A 26,369-nucleotide genomic window follows, 5' to 3' on the forward strand; every position below is an offset into this window, starting at 1 on the left:
TGGTGGGGCTGACATGAAATAAAGTCTCTGGGACTAGACTCGAGGCTCTTAAAGGACCCACTGCTGTGCGCAGAAGCGTTTTGGCTCACTGGGTGACCTTGGGCCAGTCACTGCCTCTCAGCCTCAGATGAAGGCGATGGTAAACCACCTCTGAATACTGCTTACCATGAAAACCCTATTCATAGGGTCACCATAAGTCGGGATCGACTTGAAGGCAGTCCATAATAAATATACATACAAATGTGTGTTAACGCAGTGCTGTGACAGCTTTTTCTGACAACACAGACTCAGAAGGAGCCCACTTTGGGCAGAGGAACAGAGGGTGGGGATGGGATGCTTAAATGTTTTCCTACTACTTTCATTCTGCTCCAGATTCATTCCACCAAGTTGCTTCCCCTGCCCCCACCCCAGTGTCCAACCACATCTACCCTTCATGTGGGACTCTAGTGGAAGCAGAAACAACTTGAGGGGGGCTTGGCAAGGGAAGGGTTAATCACTACCTCTTTCTGCTGCTTCTCTGCTCAAACTGCCCCTTCCTGAAGGTGCTTTTTCTTTAGAAAAACTGACCTGTGTTTCAAGCATTTGCTTGTAATAGGGGTAGTTTGCCCCATTAGCAGATAATTTGTCTCACAGGGTGGAATACCTTTGGCATTCCTTTCAACAATAAGAATCATAGCTGCAATGTATTTTTTGTTTTTATGTTCAAGACCCATCAGTACCATAGATGAATAAAAGTTAAAAGACTGTCAGCACAAGAAGAAGAAAAAGAAAGGGGAAGATTGTTGCACCTTCTCCTCTTCCTCAGTCTGGTTTACTGCTGCCATGTTCTGCACCATGCTAAGCACCCAAGCTTGTTTCCTCTCTTCCTGTTTATTGGATCTGGGAGAATGGCTGCATTTCTGTATACCATGTGCCTTGCCCTTCGCGATCCTGATGTCTGTTGGGACAAAAATAATAATTCAGAGTCCTGGAACAAGGTAGAACCCAATGACCAATACAAGTTCTATGTGGTGAATGTGGACTACAGCAAGCTGAAAAAAGAAGGTCCAGATTTCTAAAGAACAAACTTTCTCCCCTTACAAGCTGCACAGGATGAAGGTCTCTAGATCTTCCAGAAACCATCCGCACAATTAAATCAACCAGGAAATACTAAAAATTGTTGCACGTTGTATTTAAATCATGTTTTGCCAAAAAAAAAGAAAAGCTTTTTGGGACTTAATAAAATCTAATGTTTGAAATCTTAAAAAGAAAAGAAAAGACTATCAGCACAATCCTCTGCATGTTTACTCAGAAGTCAGTTCTGTCAAATTCAACAGAACTTACTCCTAATTGTGTAAAAGATTGCAGTAAGTCCCACTGAATTTAATTTCCTTCTGGGTTTCTACACATAGGACTGACAGCCTTTGCTTGCAGAAAATCCTCTGTTCAGTGCCTGGTCTCTTCAGGCAGGGAAGGAAGAGCTGCTGACAGTCAGTGTAGTCGATACTGAGCTAGATGGACCAGTGGCCTGACTCAATATAAGGCAGCTTCCTAAGTTTTAAAAATGGATGAGCCTTGTACTTTTTTTTTTAGCCACTGTTGATCAGGTTTGTTAGTGCCCTAAAGAATCATCCATATTCACAAACTGATGGGAAAAAAATAACATTAAAGACTGTTTTTCATTCTAACAATTATTAGCAGTATTTAAAAAAAATATTGAACTGCCAAACAATGACCTATTAAAGTTGATGGACAGGAGAGGGATAGAGAGTTCCATTCCTTTCTCCATTCCAACCCCCTACTTTTCCACCTGTACTTCCCACCTGTCCATTCATTCATAATTGGGAACAGTTCCCCAGGAGAAGCAATGCTTAACAACACAGTACTATATAGCTTTACTCTGAATTAAGTTCCGCCATGTTCAGTAGGGATTACTTCCAAGAAAATGTGCAAAGGATTGCAGGCTCAGCCTTCATGGAACTCAGTGGAAGATGTTGAGAATCAAATTTTCTCCTCTCTGCAAAGCCCTTGTCTGTGGGTTCTGTTTCTTGGTCACACCATAGTGTGAGGGGATGGAATGCTAGAAGCTGTCTTTTGTGTAAGTAAATTGCAGATTTGCCCTTTTCCTCCGGACCTTCAGAATTGTACCTTTCTTGAGGTTTTGCAATCTGTACAGGCCTTAACGTTGACATAATGATTTATTAGTTGGTCAGTTACTTGCAAGCTAAAATCATAAGCAATTAATATACAGTGAACATATAGGGTGAAAGTGTAGTAGAAGTGGTTTGACTACACATTTGCCTCAGAATGCAGTGCATGTATGTTTAAAGCTCTGTCACAGCACTTAGAATGTGACATCTGTCTTCAGCCTATATGTTAACCTGTTCCAAATTTTCATCACTATGACGGTCGAAGAATTTGAGTTCATTCTTATTTTTTGCAGAGTTGTTTGGATTTTCCTTGAGAGAAATAAGACTACAGCATGCTTCACACTTGTCCAAACGAACATATAAGGTGTTAATGTTTATCTGAATGCTGTCTTATTGGAGCCATGGGGATAGAAACTTGCTTTTCTTTTAAATAAAAAAGGAAGAGAGATAAGTTACCTGAAATTCTCAGAATGTTTATTCTGCATTTTGTAGTTAATAAGCCCAGAGTATATGGTTCTGAATTTGTTTGCCCCATTATTGGATGTCCACATACACCAGACTTTTGCATACTTGTTGTTAGTGAATGTTACTAAATGTAAAGAATTCTGGTGCAAAATTTGACTTCTCCTTATCCAGGATGATGCTGTTCCACATAACTGCCCCTTCTTTGATGCAAGATAGGACATGAGAGATCCACCTTACTTCCCCCCTCCCCAGGAAACCATTTGAAAACACAGAATTAGACAGTGCACTAAAGAGAATATATCCAGAGCTGCGCTTATGTCAGTTTGGCCACATAAATTCAATTTCCTAAGAATCACAGCTCTTTTCTCCCCCCCCCCCTTTTATCAAGTTTTTAGCACCTATGGCTGGGATATCATGCCTGAAAGTTTGTGGGCAATTCCTGCTGAAGCTTCAGAAGCCAAAGTTGCTAAATATGATTTCTAGTGGTCCAAGGTAGGTGCTTTCTGTAGCACCAAGCCCAACCTTGTGACCTGCAAAATCAGAATAGATGATGTACAAACCAATGCTATAATGTCATTTTAAAAGGAAGTCTCATTGAGTTCCATGGGGCTTACTCCCAGGTAATAGGATTGCAGCTGTAAAATACTAAATGTTACTGAACAAAATTATGCACAAAATGGGAAATAATCCACATCTGCATGATGTATACAGATTGCAGAATTCATCTTTTCATTGAGCAGAACATAGAGTCCCTTGCTACAAACGTTTACTGCTGCATTGCATGGTATACATACAGCCCCTAAATATATCCAGGGGCCTCAAGTTTTCACTGGTGCACTTTTCTCCTGATGCCATTGCCTCCCCCCTTTCCCTTCCGCCACCACATACTTTCCCTTCTTTTCTGTCCTTCCCTCACCACAGGAGCTAGTTATGTAAATTAGAACTTAATCCTTTAAAAGTAAGCTCACACTCACAGTTCAAGTCCAAGTGTCTTTTCATGCAGCCAAGTAGAAAGCAGATCTCCTGAATCCTGGGTTTTCTCCCCTTTTGTCAAGTACCTAGATACAACTTTTAAAAAGTCAACATATTTTTGAATTTGAGATATCAATGACAAAGACACACACACACACAGAGGGAATTTATGTTCATCTTTTCAGTCTTTGCCATGGAAAGCAGATGATAAAATCAAAAGCTTTCTCCTCCCCTCCTCCCTCCCCAGAATGCAGCAAGGCTGAGTGAGTTTCCAGCAATGTGGTGAGCATATTGTCCACCCTTGCCACTTTCAAAGGAATGCAATAAAAAGGAGACAGGTCCCAGCAGGCAGCTTCTGCCTTCTCATCCCTTGATGTGACGCTTGAACAGGTGCAACATAAAAGATCCTAAACTAGTGATTATTGGGCCCTTTGGAAAGGGTCTCTTCTCTGATGTGAACCCAGAAGCAGAACTGGGATGGGGAGGTGGGGGGAGACTGGTAGTCTGTGCTACAGACAGCTTTTGCAGCTCACCTAAGGAGGATGCTCCTGTTACATGGCAGCTGAATGTGTTCACTGGCTCCACTTAAGCATTGCATTTTGTGGTGATGCGATGCCAATGTTCTGTCTGTGGCGGTGGCCCATTCTCATATGTTAGTCATCACTGTATGTGTGATTCCTTCTGCTCCAACTGTGCAGAAGCATGATGCATGCAGTCATGCTTAAACGGGGCTCCTATGTAAAGGGCTCCCCATTCACACCACCACTGGGAGCAATTGGCAAGAACAAAAGCAGTGAAAAGGCCAGCCTATGCCATCCACTTAAGTGTAAAGGGTGGGGTGGGGGGTAGGACAAAGGGAGCTTACATGAACACTCACACCACCAGCAAATTGCTTGATGGCATGGGAAAGCTCTGTGTCCCCTTTGAAAATTAGGGTGCTTTAAACCCTCTTTAATCAGATTAACCAATGTTGACATCCTGCAACAAAAGGTTAGAATACGGAGTGGTCTTCTTGAGGATATTCCATCCTGTTCCCCTTCCCTATTTTGGGGATGAGGAACCTTTTTCAGCTCAAGAACCACATTTCCTTCTGGGCAACCTTCTGGGAGCCACATGCCTGTGGTGGGTGGAGCAACAAGTGTAAATGTAGGGTAGCTTATACACACACACTCTCTCACTCACTCACTCTCATCTAGGCAAGCAAGAGTCACTATCAGAGTTCACAGGCATATTCCAGCGAAGCCAAAATTCTACATAAGGGCGTGGAGCAGAGCCGGTGAGGGAGTGTGGCCCAGGGAGATGATGTGTTGTGGAGAGAGTCCAGAGAGCAACATGGAGAGGCTTAGAGGGCCTCATTTGGCCCCAGAGTCTGAGATTCCCTACCCCTGCCAAATTTTCCCTGTTTCCCTACTCTCCAACAAGCCCTATTCATGTGTTACTTGATGCCACATTGATGGTGGCGGAGGGCCATGCTCCAGCATCACTGTTCCTTTCTACAGCAACTGCATATTGTGCATGCTGTTCTGAAGTGAAATCCTGAAGCTTTCAGACCAACTCTCAAATAGGAATATACAATCTTAGAGTTATAATACAGTACTATTTTCATATTTGGGGTCTTGTTTTTTAGGAACTATTATTTAGGAATCCTCATTGTTGCTTTTTCTTTATAAGCAACCAGGCTATGGTCTGAAGGCACATGAGGCCAGCACCCTGCTGAAGCTAAGCAGGGTCAGGTCTGGTCAGTGCCTGGATGGGAGACAGCCTGGGAACCATATGTAAGCCGCCTTGGGTTTCTATCATGAAAAGAAAGGCGGGGTATAAATGTAATAAATAAATAAATACATAAATAAATAAAATACATAAGGACCGACACTCAAAGAATTAAGATTGCTATTTGTCTATCATGGTTGAGAAACCTGTTGCTCTCCAGATGCTGCTGAATTCCAGGTCCCATTATCATCTTTGACCATTGACTATGTTGGCTGGGGCTGAAGGAGCTGAAGAACATCTGGAGACCCAAGGGTTCCCCAGCACAAGCACATAGGACCAAAAAAGGTGGTTGACCAAAAAAGGTGCTCCAGATTAATGGGGGCAGTAGATTATTTTTGTACATCAATTGCTTTTCACATTCATAATATGAAAATGGGGTTTTTCTTTTCGAAGAGGAATTCCCCCTTCCTGGCCGCAGAGAAGGGAAAGCCTGTTTAAGGTGGTGCCTGCTATGACGTGGAGGCATCACCAAAAACCTCAAGGAACCTTTTTTCTTGAGAACAATTTTTATTCCCATGCAAATATATTTTAAACTGAATCAGTCAATTAAAATGTATATAGTTAATCAACTCTGTATTCTCGAACTAGGGGCCAAGCCTCATCTGCAGTCTAGGCAGCAATTGTGCCTGTCCCCCACAGCAGACACCAGGAATTCTAAACCTGGCTGGTCCAAGACATTTTGCTGCCTGAGGCAAAAGACAAGATGGTGCCTCCCTCTATTCCACATGCAGAAGCTGACTAGATTGGCAGTTGAATCTGACCTCAGACCCGGAAACAGGATGGTGTCCTTCAATGCTTATCAGGACAGCAAGCTCACTCAAAGGGTGAACAATGGGCCTGTGGCACATATAGCTCTGATCCTCAAGTAGGGATGGAAGAATCTGTCAATTTTGGTTCTCTCCACGTCTAATTTTTGCAATCTTAAATTCAGTTATCTACATTTCTGCAGCAATGTGTCATTTAAAAAAATATTAATTAAAATTATTCAGTATTTTAGTGCTAATTGCTCCCAATAAACACATTTCTGTATGCAGTTTAGACTAATGCACACATTTTTGCTTGCAATTTTTACATGTTAATTTCACTATTTTATTCATTTTTATGCACAGTTTCCCCAATATATGCATTTTTAAAAGCACTGAAGAACTATGTCACAAAATTTGGATGAGTGCAAATTTTGAAGGGTGGTTGTGTTTCAGTTCTCATATTGTTTCTGAAAGTGCTTGATTTGGCTTTAAATGTGAACTGAATTGGATTTCTCTCCCATCACCTCCAAGAGAGGACAATGGCCAGTGGGATCAGGAGGAACAGCTGGTGGGACTGCCACCACTGCCACCTTAACATCTGCTGCTTGCTTCTCTCTGCCTAATGGTAGGCCTGGCCCAGATTCTGAGCAAACCCCTCAGTATTATATTTTATATTATTTTATTTAAGAACATTTATAAACTGCTTAATATTTCAAAATTCTCTAAGCAACGTGTAGTCTAAAAACAATTTATCATTAAACTATTAAAACAAAAACACAACCTAAAACCAATAAAACCGCGGTATAAAAACACATAAAAGCAAATAAAACAAATATTGAGTTGACTCAATTATGTAAAACACAAATGGTGTACTTATCGCCCATCACTGCCACCCAAAATCAAAGTATGCCTTTTTCTTCTTCTATTGCTTTAGTTCACATGCAAATTCATTTTAATTTAATCAGTGTACTGGATAGTGTAAAGATGCACAGCAACATAGCTGCTACACAGGAGTGTGTGCAGGCAACGGCCTACATTATCAGATCCATGAAGTGGACTGAGAATGCAACAGACAGGTAGACATGCATAAGGATATATCCAGACAAAGATAACTTTAAGAAAGGGAAAAACTGAAGTTAAGAAAAAGTATTCTAATTATTGGAGCACTAAAATACAGCCCCCAGCCAAATGCTTACATTTTGTTTGGCAAAACAACCACTAATCTTTGCCTAAATCTTGCAAAGTACAGACAGGTCTCTATATTTGCCTCTCTCCCTCTCCCTCACTCAGCACTCCTCCTTTTTAAAAAGCATCCATCTAAAATTTAAATATAGCAACCCAAAGGGTGGAGAGAAACTGAAATAGACCCTGAAGGACTTCCCATGGTTTGCATCCAATTTCTGTCCATTCATTCTCTCACACGGGGAATTAATGTATCTGGCACAACTAACCAACTGGTTGTGAGTTGATGATGGAATAGATTAGACTTGTTGGTCACAATTCAGAGATCCAGCTGCGCATGTGCTGTTCAGTGTTGCCAGCTTTGACTGAACTAATCACTTCAGCGTGGCTTTTTTTCTATATTTTTTTTGCCGGGGCTGAAGTAGACCATTAGGATTAGTTGCTGCCACTCTCCTTCCCCTTAATCCCAAATACATGGGGCTCATTTTCCCAGTGGACTGGGAAAGACACTTTGCATATGCTTAGAGATACTCTTTATTATAACAACATATATTCTGGGACTCAGCCTTGATACTGAAAAGAGCTGAGATCTGGTTAACATTAAGTCTCCTCCTCTCTGCCCATCCTTATTTCCACCTCATATTGCTTTTGCTTGCTTTCCTGATTTGATCTGCTCTGCTATCATGCATAGTAACAACTCCCCATCTTCCCTGCAAGTTAGATCACCCTTGAGAGGTGGGGAGGAACTGTTGCTCAGTGGCAGAGCATCTGCTTTGCATGCAGAAAGGTCCCAGGACTAATCCCTGGCCTCTCCAGGTAGGGCTGGGAAACGCTCCTGCCTAAAACCCTGGGAAGCCGCTGCCAGTCAGTGAAGAGCATGCTGAGCTAGATATTCCAGTGGTCTGACTCAGTGTAAGGCAACTTCATATGCTCTGATGTTCCCAGTCCTTACTTGTCACGCATTCAGGCAGTATCAGCCTTGGGGTTTCCTGTGAACAAACTCAATGTGTGAAGCTGGAGGTTATCAGGAGTGCTCATGTGGGCAGGAAAACATTTTCTGTGTATCAGAGGAGGTCTGCTAATGAAGCAAGGTGTGGTCAGTAGCTCCCTTGGCATTAGATTGTGATTGCTCTGTGACCACACTGTTTACATTGAGTAAGGCTATTGGGGGAAGTATTGCCTTATTTCCATCTGATGGATCAGAACACACAAATCGAGTGGGTCACACCCTGACCTAAGGTGAGTGGTACCATTAGTATCCCCACCATTTCCTCTTTTGCTTATTTGCTTTTCATAGAATCATAGAATAGTAGAGTTGGAAGGGGCTTATCAGGCCATCGAGTCCAACCCCCTGCTCAGTGCAGGAATCCAACTTAAAGCATACCCAACAGGTGGCTGACTAGCTGCCTCTTGAGTGCCTCCAGTGTTGGAGAACCAGCCACCTCCCTAGGAAATTGGTTCCATTGTCGTACTGCTCTAACAGGAGGTTTTTCCTGATGTTCAGCTGAAATCTGGCTTCCTGCATTATTGAGCCCATTATACCATGTCCTGCACTCTGGGATGATTGAGAAGAGATCCTGGCCCTCCTCTGTGTTACAACCTTTAAAGCACTTAAAGAGTGCTATCATATCTCTCCTCATTCTTCTCTTCTCAAGGCTAAACATGCCAAGTTCTTTCAGTCTCTCCTTATAGGGCTTTTTTCCAGTCCCCTGATAATCCTTGTTGCCCTCCTCTAAAACTGTTTCAGTTTGCCTGTATACATCTTAAAGTGTGATGTCCAGAACTGGACGCAGTACTCAAGATGAGGCCTAATCAGTGCCACATAGAGGGAAACTATACTTCTGTTAAAGCAGCCTAAAATAGCATTTGCCTTTTTTGCAGCCACATTGCACTGGGCTCATATCCAGCTTGTGATCAACAACAATTCCAAGATCCTTTTCGCATGTAGTATTGCTGAGCCAAGTATCCCCCATCTTATAATTGTGCACTTGGTTTCTTTTTCCTTTTGCTTTTTTAAAAGAACGGTACAGGAAGACAAAAGTGAACACAAAATACAGAGTAGGGAGGGCAGGATGTCCTGATGCAAAGGAAGATTAAATTAATTTAGGAATATTGGAAGCCACCTTGAGTCAGACCACTGGTCCTTTTAGCTCAGTCTTATTGACATCCAACTTCTCCGACTTGGTGCTCTCCAGACAATTTGGACTACAATACTCATAAAGCCCAGCCAGGCTGGGCTGGTTGGGGCTAATAGGAGTTGTAGTCAAAATATCTGGAGGACATCAGGCTGGGGAAGGCTGATCTGCTGCACTGACTAGCAGCAGCTCTCCAAGGTTTGAGCTTGCCTTACCTGGAGATGCTGGAGATTGAACCTGGGACTTTTTGCATGCAAAGCATGGAATGAGCTGTGGCCCTTCCACTGAGTACATTCCACTGAGTTTTGTTTTTTTTAAAGCCCACTCCTGTTGGACCTGGGAGAACAGGGTTCGAATCCCCACACAGCCATGAAGCTCACTGGATGACCTTGGGCCAGTCACTGCCTCTCAGCCTCAGAGGAAGGCAATGGTAAAGCACCTCTGAATACCACTTACCATGAAAACCCTATTCATAGGGTCGCCATAAGTCGGGTTGACTTGAAGGCAGTCCATTCCCATTTTTCTCCTGCATGACACAGTTCCTCCTACAACGATCCCTTCTTTTGTATCTACTTTCTCTAAATAGAAAACCGAGGCAAGCAGAAGCAATAAGGCAGTTAAAAGGGTTGCAGCCTTCCCCCCTCCCTAGATAATTATTTTTACAGGGGTGCATCCAACGAGGTTCTACTCAGAGTAGATCCATTGATATGAAAAGTTAGTAATGTCTATTAACTTCAGTTGAACTACTCTCAGTAAGCTAACATTGTATACAATTCACATTTTTTGAGCAATGCAAATAACGTTGCATTCCAACAAACAAAAAACAAAGCAAAAAAGGAGAAGTTAGACAGAGAAGGGGGACATGCCTTAAGGCGTTCTGACCATCACATTGCAAATGTGAATGTACTGGGATGCTGATTACGATCCTAAGGCTCAAGAAAAGCTGACCCAATGTCAGCTGGTACTTCTCTTCTGTGCTGCAGCTTTGAGTTAATGGGGGGTCCCACGGACTGAAAAGACAGAAGGCTCCAGGTCAGTTCCAACTGACAACAGCTCTCCAAGCTCTCAGGGAAGAGGCATTCCAGTCCCCACTACCTAATACCTTCTGGATGTAAGTCAAATGCTCTACTACCTCTGCATTAATTAAGGGAGGCAGAGTGGGGAACAGACCCCTGAGGCACCCACTTTATAGAATTTATAGAGGTGATGATGGTCATGTGTTTAGATGGCTTTTCAAAGGGGATGATACAAATATAGAGAGGGCAAATCTACCATTTGGTATCAGCCATGTGAGTGGCTAAATGGATCTTCCACATTCAGAGGCAGTATACCACCAAATGCCAGTTGTTAGGGAGAAACAGCAGGAAAGAGCTGTTGCCATCATGTCCTGCTTGTGGGCTTCCCTGCAGATATCTGGCTGGCCAGTGTAGGAAACCAGATGTTGGACTAGAGGGACCATTGGTCTGATTTAGCAGGTCTTTTATTGTGTTCTTGCACAAAGCACTGAGAAGTTCTCTGATGCTGGTCCACTTTGCTTCAATGATGGTGTTTGCTCAAGGGATCTGTTTAGTAGATTCTAGCTCTAGGTTCATTCATGAGAGGTAGAGGAGTGCCATTTGCATTTTAAAGCATAAGCATGAAAATGACTTGGGCCTGTCCCAAAAATAGAATCATAGGGTTGCATCTAGTGTTAGTCATACTCCAAGGAAACCCACTGAAATTAATAGAAATTCCTAACTTAGATCCAGTCATTTAAATGGGCTTACTCTGAATATAACTTAGCTGGACACAACCTCCAGAGTTGGAGGGATCGTTGGTGATCTACTCCGGCTCCCTGCTGGATGCAGGAAATCCAGAAGAAGAGTATCCATCCAATAGATGAAACTTATGAAGCTGCCTTACACAAAGGCAGACCATTGGCCCATCTAGCTTGATATTGTTTAAGCTGACTGGCAGTGGTTTTCCAGGATTTCAGGCAGGGGGCATTCCCAGGTACACCTGGAAATTCCTGGGATTGAACCTGGGACCTTCTGCATGCAAAGCAGTTGCTCTGCCACTGAGCTACAGCCCTTCCCCTCTGGTTCAAGACTGCCAGCAACGGAGAGCCCGCCCACCCCATGTAACAGGTTCCATTGTCAACCTGCACTTACCGTTCACATGTTATTTATTATTTATTTTATTTACTGAATTTTTATTCCCCTTTTCAGGCAATTACTATTTCCAAAGCTAATCACATCGATAAAAGGGAAAGGCCCAATACATTTAAAGCAAGTTCCTCCCCACCCTCACAAATAATCCTGGGAATGGTAGTTTACCCCTCACAGAGCTACCATTCCCAGCACCTTTAACATACTAAAGTTGCCAGGCTTTTTTGGCAGGGAAAGTGTGCTTTAAATGTATGGTGTGTACGCCGAAGACAAGAAACCCAAAGGAAGGACAGTGGAGGGCAAAGGTAGTAAAGGAAGGGAGATCAGAACAAAGTGGTGAGCTATAAGAGGAAAGTTATTTCCAGTTCAGACCTGGTTGATCTGTGCTTGCTGGTATTCTTTCTTGAATGGTGAGTTTCTCCTACTGTTAATCCAAAATCTACCCTCCTGTTAATTGAGCCTTTGAGATCTAATTTTGGTCTTGTACTCTGGGCACAGCTGCATTTCTCCACCCACCAGTTCGGGCTATGAAGGATACAATCCTATGGGTCGTGGGGGCCATTGCATACTTTGGAGTGCCAGTTCCAAAGCTGGATCCCTGCTGACAGGGTGGAAAAATCCCATGCACAGCTCCTACTAGCGTCTGAGCTCCAACATTGGTAGGACCAAAAGGGGACCGTGTCAGGAGTAGTTTGAGGCCTTTTCAGCGAAGGACAGGAAAACCATTTGGAGCTGAACCTGGCTGTCTAAATCTCTCCTTCTGATTTCTCTTCCATTGTTCCCAATGGGAAACTGTTTTTAAAAAGTAGGGGTGAATCTAAAAAGGATAGGGGAGTGCAAGAGCCTTTCTTTTGCCCTGCTGGCACAAGCACATCAGGGTATAGGATACGATGGCTGGAACTTCCTTTGGCTTTTGTCCCCCTTAGGATTGCAGCCTAAGGGGGGGGTATCCAACTTACTCATTCCATCAGTGCATTTATACTTGATCAATTCCCCCCCTTCTCTTCCCCTCACATGATCCCTAAATCTCTTCTGTGTTTCCCTCCAACCTGCCAGAGCAGACTTGTCAGGGCATGGGGCACGCATGGAGGGCAGAGAGGGGCGCAAGTTCCATTGTGCAAGCATAAACCCTTGCACTGACGGAACAAGTGCACCATGGCCTGAGCCGCAGGCTGTTGCTGTTTCGGACTGGTGTACCGCCCCTTGAAATAGTTGTAAGTTCAGGCGAGATGGAATGCCTTTCCTGGATATTTCTTCTTAATTAATGATATTTGTTATTTAATTTAATTTTTTGTACAATGTATTGCTTTATTGATGTATTGCTTAATTGATGTATTGCCTTGTTGATGTATTTTTATATTTGTGTTTACTTTTCTGTAAGCCGCCTTGAGGGTTGTTTGGCCGAAAGGCGGGGTATAAATAAACATATAACATAACATAACATAACATAACATAACATAACATAACATAACATAACTTCTGCTCTCTAAGGCAATCAAGAGCAAGGTTTTGTCCTCTTCTCTGTGTCTGCCTTTCAGGTATCTGAAGTGGAATCACGTCCCTTTGAAACATATTCCAAAAGTTAGACTAAAAAGTTAGAGAAAAAAGTTTATTAGTAGCAAATCAGTTTTCTTTTGTGAGGTTTTGGTTGGTTGGATCTAAAAGTATTACACCCAACTGTTACGTCTGGATTTTTCCTTCTTAATGAGTCAATACAGCTACCTCCAATTTTGAACTACTTTGGAAAATATAAACTAGTTTCAGGGCCCCTGCACATGTCCTTTTTATTGTGCATCCATGATGAGTTGTGCTCATGATGGTATCAGGGTGGTTAGATGCAATCCCTCTTTCAATACTGTTTGCATGCACTAAAATTTTAGGGTGGACATACTGCTTCATTTCCAATCAGTGTATGCTGCTGAAATCATTTAACTTTTTATACTGCTTAGGGTACCTCCAGATTGGCATCTTTTTGCGGGTGTATTCTGCAATGTATCATTGATGCAGTACTAGTGCATTAGTGGTGGGCTTATACTTGACTGTCCACACATAATTTTGCCGTATTAGTTGTTCTGCAATGCTTCTCCAGTGATATTGCATTATTGCTGCCTGGAGGCCCACTCTTGCACTATAGCACAACAAAAATTAAATCATTTTTTATCATTTGTCCACCCCAAACTTTCTGCAGGCGCAAAAGTGGAATTGCATATAACCACACCAATATCAGAATAAGCACAAATCATCTTAAATACACAATAAAAAGGATGCCTGGAGGGCCCCTAAACTAGTTTCAGTAAATACAGTACGTTTCGAAATCCACACGCTCTTGTTGTTGAGTTCTATTTCCTCTCGATGGCCAAAGGGTGGCGCTGGTGGAAACCTTATCTGTCAAAGAAGGCAATGTTACAGATAATAGGATTTAAGGGGGTGGGAGATATTCCTCCTTTTTTCTTTTTGGTCTTTGCTTGATCGCTCCATATTGAACAACGACCCCCCCCCAAAAGGGGGGAAGAATGTTTCGCACACACTTTAGATGCCAGATCCGTTCCCCTGGATGAAGAGAAAGGAAGGAAAGAAAAGTGGGGGGGGGACCAAACACTTCAATAATTGCAAAGGAGAAGGGGGGGGAGGAGGAAGGAAGCAGAAAATACCTCCCTCCCAAGTGAGGCAGCTGTTCCTGAACCTAAGACTTTACAAGCTCATGGAGCCATGATTGCTGGGTCGTGCGCTGTGTGCAGCCAAGGAGACGTTGTGTGCGTGTGTGCGTGGGTATAGTGTGTGTGTGTTGGTATAGTGTGTGTGAGAGAGAGAGGAGAGAGAGTGTGCTTGTGTGTATGTATGAGGACTAGCAACCGCGTCTGGTTCAGCTCAGCAATGCCGCCGATATCTCGACTGCAAATAATAATGTGGCATTTTTGTCCTGGGGAAGTCTTCGGAGTCCTCTTCTTCCCCTCCCTATCCTAGCGGGATTGTATATCTAAAGGCGGGTCGGAGGAAGAAAGCGAGAGAAAAAGAAGCCGGAGATTAAAAAGAAGAAAAGGACGAAGATTGAATGCGTGTTTGGAAACAACGACATCATCATCACCACCGACAGCAGCAGCAGGAGGGTAGTGGAGGGAAATCAGCAAAAAAGAAACTTATGGAAGAATGAAGGAGATGGTGGGTGGTTGCTGCGTTTGTTCTGATGAGCGGGGCTGGGCTGAAAACCCCCTGGTCTACTGTGATGGGCATGGCTGTAACGTGGCGGTGCATCAAGGTAAGACCCCCCCCCCGTGCAGAGACACCTTTTCCAACCTTCCCTCCCCAGCCAAGCCCCACTTTGCGCCCAAACTCTCGGGGCTTTGCCAGACTAGATGTATGTGTGTGCGTGCGTAGATCATAGATATCGATGATAAACAGGGTAATTTCCCTCTCCATGCATCTCGATCCTGAAACCTTTACAGGCTTTGAGCAATTTTATTTTAGGTACAGGTTTTAGACATGGAGAAATAAGTGTTGAAAAAGGGGCTGGAAGAGATAAATATACATTATTATTATTATTATTCATTATAAGTATTATAATTTCTATTGTTCTATATGACGGTGTTCTTGACAGGGCCTTCTTGGGGAGGGGGCTGTGGAAGCAAAACGCTATTAGAAAGAAAGGGGGCTTGTAGCTGTGTCTCTGTGTATATTGGGAGGAAAGGTTTCCTTGAAACCACTGATGTGTCTGTGTTTATCGCTTTGTTTCGTGTTTTTATTTATTCGTTTTTAATTGCACTGGCCTATAAAGGGATTGAGGGGAGGAGGAGACATCTAAACAGAAGCTGAGACAGAAGGGCTAGAGGGGGGTAGTTGGTTGTTGTTGTGTATGTGTTTTTTAAAAATACGTATTTGACGTAGCTTCAGAAGAATCATATGGCCATGACCTCTGACTATCTCCCTCAGCTTCCTTCCGGATTAGCAGGGGTTCTATTATTAGCTGCCCTGTCACATTATTTTTTTTTAATGTGTGGGTGATGGTGGTGGTGGGCTCTAGCTTGCAGTTTCAAGGTAAGCTAGGGAAAGGGAATCATGTATATAGATTCTATGAGAGAGTGGAATGTGGAATACACACATCACCTCTCTACAAAAGAACACCTTTGAGCATGGAAATACAGTGTGTGTGTTTTTTTGTGCGCCTTCAGGCTTCCTCTCTGTCTCTGGTCTCTTTAGTAGATCATTAACACTGGAAACAGAAGGGCAAGGAGGAGGCACCTCAGTTGCACCCTGCCCCACAGATCTAGGGTTATTAATGTGATGTTGGACCTGACTTTATCCTTTCCAACAGGGCGTTGTTTCTTAAAAAGAAGAAAATAACAGCCAACACTTAGGAACACAGGAAATTGTCTTATCAGAGGCCCATTTGTCCATCTAGCTTGGTATTGTAAACACTGACTGGCAGCAGCTCTCTAGGGTTTTAGACAGGGAGTCTTTCCCAGCCCTACCTGGAGATGCCAGGAATTGAACCTGTGACCTTCTGCATGCAAAGCAAATGCTCTACCATTGAGCTATGGCTCTTATGCTTACCTGGAGATCCCAGTCTCTGACCCCTGATCCAAGATGCATGAAGGCTATCTGTGATTATAGTATGGAGGAAAGGCATTCTGCCCATGCCCACGGGCACTGTCTTCACATGTCAAAACCTATGTGTTTAGACAGGATTTTGAGATTTAATGGAAGTTAGTCTCTCTGTTTTTGCCACGATATACTGAGTTTGATGTGTTTTCTATTTTATCATTACAAAAAGTGATATTCAACTAAGTCAGAGCAGACCCACTGAAATCAACAGTAGCATGTACATCTGAGTATGAATGACACTGGATGTCACCCAATTTGTTTTGTTTTTATATGCATTTTGTATAGCTAGTTTTATTGCTAGCTGCTTTGAGTGGCAGAAGAATGGGAAATAATTCTATCTATATCTGTCTGTCTGTAATTAATTAAACTTTTATATTTTATATTCGTTTTTAATCTAACATAACCATATAAATTCTATGTGGCAATTTTATATGTTTCTAAGCTAAGTCTTGGTATTGAAGATAGGTTCTGGGACATTTAGCCTTGCTTGAAATGAAGTCCCATTCATTCACTAGCTTTGATGCTGCCTCCTGAACCTTGAGTCCATTTAAAAAATGCATGCATATATGCAAGTGTGGTAACACACTTTGTAAAAGGAAAACAGGTGCTAGGTGGCAAAAAAAGTTAGTCGAATGAATAATTGTGGCTCAGTGATGAAGCCAATCTTGTAAATAAGCCCACACAGTTACTAGCCTGCAAATAAAATTACTTGCCTGAAAGCAATGAGCATTTCTATGCTGACTACAGAGGAAGGAAGTTGCCTCCTCCATGGCCAGCATGGAAAAAAAAGGAGGGGCGGAACAAGCTACTTGCCTCTTAGTCGATTAGTGAAAAACCCAAAGCCCTGTCTTCTACCATGGCAACTGGCAAAGGAGAGGTGGAGTGATCCATTCTTCCTCTATCAGCCTACATGGAATTCCATGCATTCGCTTGCCTGGATTATTTTATTATTTATTTATTTATTACATTTATATCCTGCCTTTCTTTTCGTAATAGAAACCCAAGGCAGCTTACATATGGTTCCCAGGTGGTCTCCCATCCAGGCACTGACCAGACATAACCCTGCTTAGCTTCAGCAGAGTGCTGGCCTCATGTGCCTTCAGACCATAGCCTGGGATTACCTGATTGCTTGTGGCTGCCAGGAAAATTGTTAAATGAAAAGCACGTGCTTTTCATGCAAAAGGTCCCAGTTCAACATCTGCCATCTTTAGGTAAGACTGGACTGGGAAAGATTCCTGTCTGGGATGCTGGAGAGCTGTTGGCAGTCAATATAGACAACATAGAGTTAGGTGGACCAATGGTCTGATTTAGTATAAGACAGCTTCCTTTGTTCCTATCTTGGAAGTTGGTGGGAAGGGCAAAGCACTTAAGTCTGGTTTCCCCAAGGACTGTCTACCTTCCCCCTTGCCTTTCTTTCCTTGAGAAATCTTGTGTGTCAACTTTTTGCTTGAAGGATAGGCCACAAGGACCTTTACAGGAAGACTAACAACTGATATAACTGTGCTGTGAGTTTGCTAGGTGGTGTAGTGCAGAATTTATTCATGATGCATCATCAATCTAGAAAAATGACCAGGTTACATTCTGTAAACAAGTCCTGGGCACATTCCATTATGGTCAAGAGATGGAAGCCAATTTGAGCATTATGCTTCCGTGCACAGAGTCAGAGATGCATTGTCCTGAGCATCCCTGTTAGTGGCCTCTCTGTAGGATGGAGTAACAGGGAGAGTAAAATCCTACTCAGTGACAGGGATGTTCTGATAGGGAATGTGAAATACATTGCCTAGATTAGGGATAGCCAGTTAATAGTCTGTGGCCTGCCTTTGGCCTCTGAAACAATTTCATCTAGCTCCCACTGGTCCAGCCACACTATAACCAGTGTATGGTTAAAAAAACAACTTTACCTATATTTTCACTCATAAGAAAAATAAAAATAGAAGCATATTTTTATAAAAAGAAGAAAAGAAAGAGACAATGTGGTATAGTGAGAAGAATGCTGGAGCAAGACTGGGGGAATCATGGTTCGGATCTTCACTCAGCCATGTAGCTCACTATTTGGTCACAGAATATGAAGCAATCTTTTCATCATCATCATCAACTACAACAATAGGTTTTTTAAAAAAAATCACCAACAGTTATGCCAACTACCTTCAGCTAGAGATGGAAACTGATTTAGCACTCACAAAAAGAGAGGCATCCCTTTTGGAAGTTACAGTAACTTCTAGACAGCGGTAGGTTGGTATGTTTGTTTTTGCTATGATAACCTTCCCCCCTCCCCCAATCTTGCTGTGGCAGTGCACAATTAAGACAGCACACACACAATATTTATTTGTTGAAGCATCTAGCAGATTTCCCACTCTTATACAAAAAGCTGGGGTGTGTGTGCAGGGTAAGGAACAGGGTTAAGGTGCTTTAAAATTTGCTTCCTCATGTTAAAAGGTCTGAGAAGCGTTTCTTTTGCATGCCAAGCTTCCACTTTGTTCATTGTTCATTAGGTCATTTCAGTTCACAGTTCTTGTGAACAACCTGGCGAAAAAGTCTACTTGCAACCCTGAGATTGACTTCTCATGTGTGTGTTTCCCTCTGCCTGATGGGATGTGCGGCAGGACTGGCATCAGCACCTGATGTCCTTGGGCAGCTGCTAGGGCCCCAGCAGTCTGGTAGGACCCATTGCCAATGCCTGCCCTGTCCCCCTTTAATTCCCCCCCTAGCCTGGCATTCAAAGTATTGCAACTATTTAAATTTTCCCCAGTGCTACCTAATGTAATGCCACTATGGAGCATCACAAGAGATTAAAAAGGAGGATGAACCCACCTGCTCAGTGCTGCCCAGAGCAGTAGGTAAACCCACCAGGACCACTGACAAAGAGGGGGCCCACCAGAGACCACTTTACCTGGGCTTCCTTCAGTCCTGGAGCTAAACCTGGTATATGGCACCCTTTGTGTTTGTGTACCAGACTGCATGCCATTATTCCTCAGCACCAAAATAGATCTCATGGGGACAGCCATGATTTTTAAAAAATAATTCATATGTCTGTCCCATTCAAATGGTGGCTTGGGTTGTCTTTAATATAAAGAGAGGCATGCAGGTGATGGGAGCTGAACTCTCCCGTACTTACGTCTTTGCATTCTTATCACTTCAGGCATTCCCCACCCCCAGCCCACCTTACTTCTAATAACAGAATCAAGCTGGGAGAAAAGTACTTCAAAAAATGGAGCATGGGGAGAGTGTTCCACTCCCCTCATATGCATGATCTTTTAATGTCAAAAGTAGACACCTCCCCATTATATGTGAATAACAAAGACATGTAAACAACAATGTCCTGGGCTCCTTCTGGGAGGAAGAGTAGGATATAAAATAAATAAATAAATAATAAACAAAGGTGGTTTTTTAAATTATTCCTGTTATTATTTATTATATTTATATCTTACCTTTCCTCTGAGCAACTCAACTTGGCATATATGGTTCCCCCCTCCCATTTTATCCTCACAGCAGTCCTGTGAGGTAGATTAGACTAAGAAATGGTGACTGGCCCAAGATCATCCAGTGAGCTTCATGGTGGAGTAGGCCTTGAACCCTGATCTACCAGGTCCTACTCCAACACTCTAATCACTACGTCATACTGGTTGCCTGCATTATGTCTAGTTTGGGCCTCAGGGGCACCCATATCTCAGGCCACCTCATTGGTTCTCTACGCTATTGGAGTGACTGTTGGTGAAAGCATTTAATCCTTCTGTGTGCTAGCCAAAAGCACAATCCCTTCCTTTTATAAAAGAGGTGTTGTCCTGTATTGATAGCATTATAGTTATTATGAGTTATATAAGACAGTAAGCACACCAAATACTTATTGGAAGTACTGTTTTTAGTGCCATGTGGGATAATGGGCCTTTCAACCTTGCTAATAATCTTGGCCTTCTCTACCAAGAATCTCTCTGTGCTCACCCACCTCCTGAAATCTTCATGTTTCTGTGCATTTCCCCACTTTGGCATTGTGTGTATGGTTTTCCTACATAGAAAATAGTCTTATGTGAAATGGTCCATAGTGTCATACAGCAGTCAGGAAGGTAAACAATAACTTTACTGGGTGGTATTCAACTATGTCCTTCTTAGAGTAGACCCACTGAAGTTAATGAAATGAAGTTAGATGTCAATTAACTTCAATGGGTCTACTTTGAGTAAGACTAGCATTGAATACCACCCATTGCCCATTGTTGAAATGCCCAATTCCACAGAGATACAACTAAGTCCAGTGCCACCTAATGACTGAACTGTATAATGGCACTATCTACACAAAATAGATAGCTAGGGCAAGGAAGAACTCAGGGGTTGGTTAAACCAGAGCCAGAGGCTGTGAGAGACAGCAATAATAGCCCAATGATGAAGCCCTGTGAGGGGCTTAACACCTGTCTACTTTAGCAGCCATTTCCAGGGCAGGAGATTCAGATTAGCAGTTGGAACCTGAGAACTAGGAGAAAACCTATATGTGCCTTTGCCCTGTCCTAGTAACTCTTGTCTAGTTTATTGTGTTTCAAATATATTGTGAGCTGCTCATGAACTTCAGTTAACAGGCAGGTTATAAATATTCCAGCTACATAAATAGTAATATAAAAGGGCAGATGCCTTTTTCCTAGCACATATACACACAGATGTCTCTGCAGTGACATCCTAAGGCTCAATGGCCCATTTTGCCATCTCTACATACACCATGTGCCATGGGAAAGAGGCTGTGATGGGGTAAATGGATTGTGGGAATATGATGTGCTAAGCAGGACTGTGCACAAAGTATGTGACAACTAAAAATTAAAACAAAACACCACACAACGCTGATAGGTTCCTCTCACCACAGCATATCACACATGATACCCCACCACGTAATTTTTATGTATGGCAAAAATATAGAGAATGATTTCAGAGACTTTCAATACAATCCTGTGCATGTCTACTTAGAAGCAATGGAACTTGCTCCCATATAAGGGTGTATAAGATGTCAGGATTCACAACAAAAGTTTGTGGAGAAGGCAATATGTGCATATTGTTTGTTCCACTTCCAAAAGGAATATTCTGATAATTAATACGTTGAGCCCATTGTGACCAACACAATTCATGTCTGATGTAAAAAGTCACAGAAAAGATCCGAAAGTGAGTAAGGAGAAACACAGTTGCACTTGCCAAATTGACCTCTCTCTCTCTCTCCACCTCCCTTCTTAATGTTACATTATCCTCTTTCCCTGGTAAATTGATGTTCAGCGTCATGCATAAAAGAAAGCAAACAGGTACAGACAGTAAACAGGACATGGGAACAGGAGGGTGAGGGATATGGAGTTGCAAACAGGCAAAGATTAAGCCAAATGGGAAGTCATGTGAAAATAGGGGGTCGTGGGAAAGTAATGACATTTGCCTGTTGGCAGTAAGAAACTATGTACTATGGATTGTGCTTGATAAGCAAATGCATGAGTTAATGTCATATTTCAAACAGTATTCCCTTCCTCACTTGTAATAAACACGCAGCAAGGGCAATAGCTCGGTGACAGAATGTTGGCTTTCATACAGAGGGTCCCAGGTGCAATCCCTGGCTGCTCCAGATCGGACTGGGAAAGATTCCCTGTCTGAAATCCTGGAGAGCTGCTGCCAGTCAGTGTATACAGTACTGAGGTAGATAGACCAATGATCTGACTCAGTATAAGGCAGCTTCCTATGTTCCTTACTGTTGTCATTTTGCTGCTCCTCCCTACTCCTTGATGTGTGACATCTTTTATGAATTACCATAATGAAATTGTCCAATCCAACCCCTCAGATGAGGTGTTTACATATGTCCCTGTTTCCTGGGCGTGGTTTGTGGCTTCCTGTTAGAAATTCCATGTATCTTGAAACCTTTCTTTCCTTCCTTTCTCCTGTTCAATATACAGCATTTCAGCCGTTGTGGGCAAATTAAACAACTGGCTGTTTGACAGAAGCCTTCACAAAACCTATTTATACCCTCTGCAGTCCCATATTACTCCTGTAAAATAAGCAATTGGCAACATTTGCTTTTCTTTTGTTGTGCATGACTTGATCAGAACTGTGTTAATTTTGTTAAGTGCAGAATTTTGGTGCTGGATGCAGAATCCATTATTTTGAGAATTTCAGCTTTTTCGCTTGAAAAGTATCTAGTCCATAGGATTGAGAAAACAGTCTTGAAAAACTGGGCATTGCCCACTGAGATTTGAAAAGCTGGAGTGCAAGGCTGTAGCGAGAACCTTGAGGAGACATTTTTCCTTTGGATTGTAAAGGAGGGTTGTTTAAGGTCAAAAACTAGCTCCTTCCTCCCCTCCCTCTCACCCCTCAAAAATATTTGTTGAAGAAATAAGAGCTTTGTCTACAATGAATGGGTGGACATGACTTGTCAACTGATAAAAGAATTTGGTTTTGTTTATTAATCATCTGTCTTTTAACCAGTGAATGAAAGAATGAAATTTCAATATATTTGTACTTTGCCGAGCACTCAGTATAGGTGTCTTTTAAGTTTTTGACATACTGAATGAAATATAAGATAACTTACAATTAAATCTACAAAAGTTAACACAGTATTAGAAAAGGTATCTTTAATATGTCCTGTTTTGTTTCCTATTATAGTAACACACTAGAACCAAAATAATCTGGAGGTAAAAAATGTTCCCTATATATGAATCAGCTAGAGCTTTAGTTTGATTAATTAGGCTTTCAGGGCTAACATGTTTTTCCAAATGGCATGATTCAGTGTGGTATAGTGGTTAGAATGTTGGACTAAGACCTGGGAAACAGAGGTTCAAATTCCCATCCGGTGGTAATAACATAAGAAGAGTCCTGCTGGGTCAGGCTGAGGTCCGTTTAGTCCAGCATTCTGTTCTTGCAGGGGCCAACCAAATGTGTATGGGAAGCCTTCAAGCAGGACCTGAGATTAAGTGCAACAACATTCTCCCCACTTGTGATTCCCAGCAACTGGTATTCAAAGCATCCTGCCTCCAACACCGAGGCAGAACATAGCGGTCATGGCTAGCAACCACTGATAGTCTAATCTTCCATGAATTTGTCTAATCCTTTTTTAAAGCCATCCAAGTCGGTGATCATTATTACCTCTTGTGGGAGAAAGTTCTATAGCTTAACTATGCTCTGTGTGAAGAAGCACTTTCTTTTGTCTGTCCTGAATCTTTCAACATTTAGCTTCACTGGATGTCCACAAGTTCTAGTATTATGAGAGAAATTGCTCACTATGCACTTTCTCTACACCATGCACAATGAAGTTCTCTAGATGACTTGGGTGTTGCTTGGGAGGATAAAATGAGGAGGAGGGAAGAATTGTGATGCTGCTATAGACCCCTTGAAGGATGGGTAGTATAAAAATGAACCAATAGTGCAATCGTATAATGAGGTAAGTCTCATTGTTTTCAGTGGAGGTTACTCCAGATATTTGTGTTCAGAATTGCAGCCTAAACATTTTTATTTACCAGTGCCAGCCCCAATTTTCTGATATTTGTCCCAAGTCAATCACAGCCCCTGTTTTTGCCTTTGGGGATTCTTTGTTATAGTGTTGTTCACATGAGATGCTAGACTCTGAGACATTATTATTCAGCTTTCAGCTCTTGCCTTAGGGTCTTTACGGGTTAAATATCTGGGTAACTGTACTGTATATTTCTTGCCCTTAGTACACAGGTATGTTAATACATACACACTTAGGGCAGCAGTGGCCAGATTTCTGACTTGCAGGCTATATTTTGTTTTTCATTAGAACCCTGAGGCCCACCAACCAGAGCCAGGTGAAAAATTGTGGTTCAGGGTACAGGGGCAGACTTTCTTCATTTCAGCAGCCTATTTTTGTGTTGTTTAGCCGTTATGTGTTGCTGTTGTTAAACAGTTAGAGACAGACACTTGCTGATCCTCCTGCAGATCCCATAGGGATCTCGCTGTAGATCTGGATCTGTCCTTTATTCATTCACCTCATACCCTCGGACGATACCAGTCTTGATGCTTTCCCCCTGTAAATTCGGGTTTACCCAATATAGAGATAACCGGGGTGGGCAAACTGTGGCCCTCCAGATGTTGTTAGACTGCCATTCCCATTGTCCCTGATCATTGGTCATGCTGACTGGGAGCCCAACAACATCTGGAGGGGGGCACAAGTTCCCCATGTTCTACTATTTCTTTAAAAGAACAAATATCCCTCCTCTTGAAACTAGTACAGGACAGGCTGTGGCAGAATAAATGAAACTAGCATACAGAGTAGAGCCTTCAGCACTGTGTAATTATGGTGGCAAGAGACCTTAAGCAGTGATCCTTGGAATGAGAAACGGGAGTTACAAGGATGTCCATTTTCATTTGTGAAATGTTGGACGGTGTGATTTTCAGACAGGATTGTTGTTGCTTAACTGCAGCAATCCTGAAATCAGAGACTGAGTGTCCAGGAATACTGAAATAACTACCAGTGGTATTTGAGTTTTCTTGACAAGAGAAAGCTGTCAGGTTTGTTTCAGAGCCAGGCCAAGGGGCTAGTCCTTTGTTACATTATTTTGGGCAAGACAGCCCTTCATATTGCTCCTCCCCCACTCTAACCTTATGGGATTTATGTCCGTATTTATTGATCTATTAAACGTGTATGATGGTTTTCCACTAAGGTGCTCAGAGCAGTTTACACACACACACCAGGTGGTTTCCCTTCCAGACAACTTGGGCTGCAATCCCAGGGCTTGTCCCCACTGGAGCTTACTGTGAGTTTGCAGCTGTTTGTGTTCTCATTTAATTTGCATAGTCCACATGACCTTACCCTCGGATGACACCAATCTTGATGCTTTCCCCCTGTAAATTCAGGCTTACCTGATACAGAGATAATCCAATAAGTTTGAGGAAATCGGGCTCCAAACTGTTCCACTTGGGGTCACAGATTAGTTGTTTCAGTGTTTTGGGTGGGTGGATTCAGTTGTCACTTTCTGCTTCTCCTCTTTTCCACACCCACTAATTCCTCAATGCTTTCATTTCTTTTCCAGCAGTGCTCATACCTATTTCCAGCATGCTCCTGAATAGCCTTGTATATATAATTAGAAGGCAGGGACAAAAACAAAATGGAACACCTACTGGTATGAACAGGAAAGACTAAAGTTGCTCCTCATATTCAAATTGAAATGGGTTTGGACTACTCCGGTTGAATTCGAATGGGGAGAAAGTGGATTAACAGCTAAATAATGCTCAAATATAGGCAAGTCCCCAGGCACACTTACCCAGGAGTAAGTCCCAGTGAACTCAGTGGATAAACATACATAGGACTGTGCTGTAAAGTTCATTGAATTTTTGCAGTGGTACAATACCATGATTTGCATCACTGCAGTGATGCATTTGAACCTATGGGCTTTTTTTAAAAAAAAAAACCTACCTCTGTAGAGCATATTGTCAGAACATTTGTCAACGGGCACTTTTGCATTCATTTTAACGTTCTGAAGCGTTTTCTTGATGCTGAATGTATGTTTCCCATCTCTTAAGTGGGACAAAAATGGATCCACTTCAGTGCTCCCAGATTAAGAGGGCAGTAGAATATTGCATAGGTGTCCACAATGTTGAAATAAGAGTTCTGTGCAGTTCAAAAGACTCCCTAGCAAAACAGGTTACCCTGTCTATTTGGAAAACTGAAAACAGGGAGGTGGGGGAGAGAAGCAGTACATTTAATTCATTTGCTCCTGATTTCTGTTTCAGAAGGGTGGTTAGGTTTGCTTAATAGGACTGAAGATATTTTTGCCAAAGGAAGGGAAAAAGAGACGATATTTTAGAATGTGTTGGAGGTCCTGGCCCATGGAACATTGGAGCCATGGAACTTACGGGAAATTCTGCCTGAATTTGTAAAGCCAGCTTCTCTAGTTCTCTGACACAAGTTCTCTCTGTGTGTATGAATAATGAGATGCTCAATTCTCTGCCCTAGTAACCAAAAAGGTACAGTTGTTGGGGATTTGCTTCTGTGCAGCATTCTTGGTCTCAGTGGACAGAGAGAGGTGGCTAGGGATGGGCAAATCTCTCAGTTTTGGTTTCTTTTAGTTTCTCATTTTTCTAACCTTAAATTCACCTTTCCACATCAGCTTGCAAATTATTTATTTTTTTAAAGTCCTCATGAAAATTCATCAGCATTTTAGTGCAGATTTCTTCCAATATACACTTTTTAATGCAATTTTGCCTAATATACACAATTTTGCAAAGCAGTTCTCCCTAATACAATGCATTTTTTTGTGCTGT

The 26,369-nt window shown here is 42.4% G+C and overlaps 1 protein-coding gene and 1 long non-coding RNA gene across 10 annotated transcripts in view; one reads left to right on the forward strand and one right to left on the reverse strand.

Moving 5' to 3' along the window:
* MLLT6 (MLLT6, PHD finger containing) overlaps window positions 1-26,369 on the forward strand; it is a 203,973-nt gene that overhangs the window by 62,401 nt on the left and 115,203 nt on the right. For 4 of the 9 annotated variants that reach the window (XM_061590456.1, XM_061590459.1, XM_061590458.1 and 1 more), the window contains exon 1: window positions 14,052-14,802. The exons of the other annotated variants lie outside the window; for them this stretch is intronic. In XM_061590456.1, coding sequence (XP_061446440.1) covers window positions 14,694-14,802 — 109 coding nt within the window. In that variant the 5' untranslated portion in view covers window positions 14,052-14,693. Of the gene's footprint in view, window positions 1-14,051; window positions 14,803-26,369 lie in introns of those variants that run through there. 9 annotated transcript variants of the gene reach the window in all.
* On the reverse strand, window positions 678-25,155 carry LOC133366914 (uncharacterized). Its single transcript, XR_009758491.1, has 4 exons — window positions 24,969-25,155; window positions 9,856-9,977; window positions 3,569-3,662; window positions 678-937 (listed from the first exon to the last, which is right to left on the reverse strand). It is a non-coding gene; the product is annotated as an uncharacterized LOC133366914 (long non-coding RNA).

Source organism: Rhineura floridana, chromosome 11 (genome assembly GCF_030035675.1).
Source record: "Rhineura floridana isolate rRhiFlo1 chromosome 11, rRhiFlo1.hap2, whole genome shotgun sequence".
Classification (NCBI taxonomy): Eukaryota; Metazoa; Chordata; class Lepidosauria; order Squamata; family Rhineuridae; genus Rhineura; species Rhineura floridana.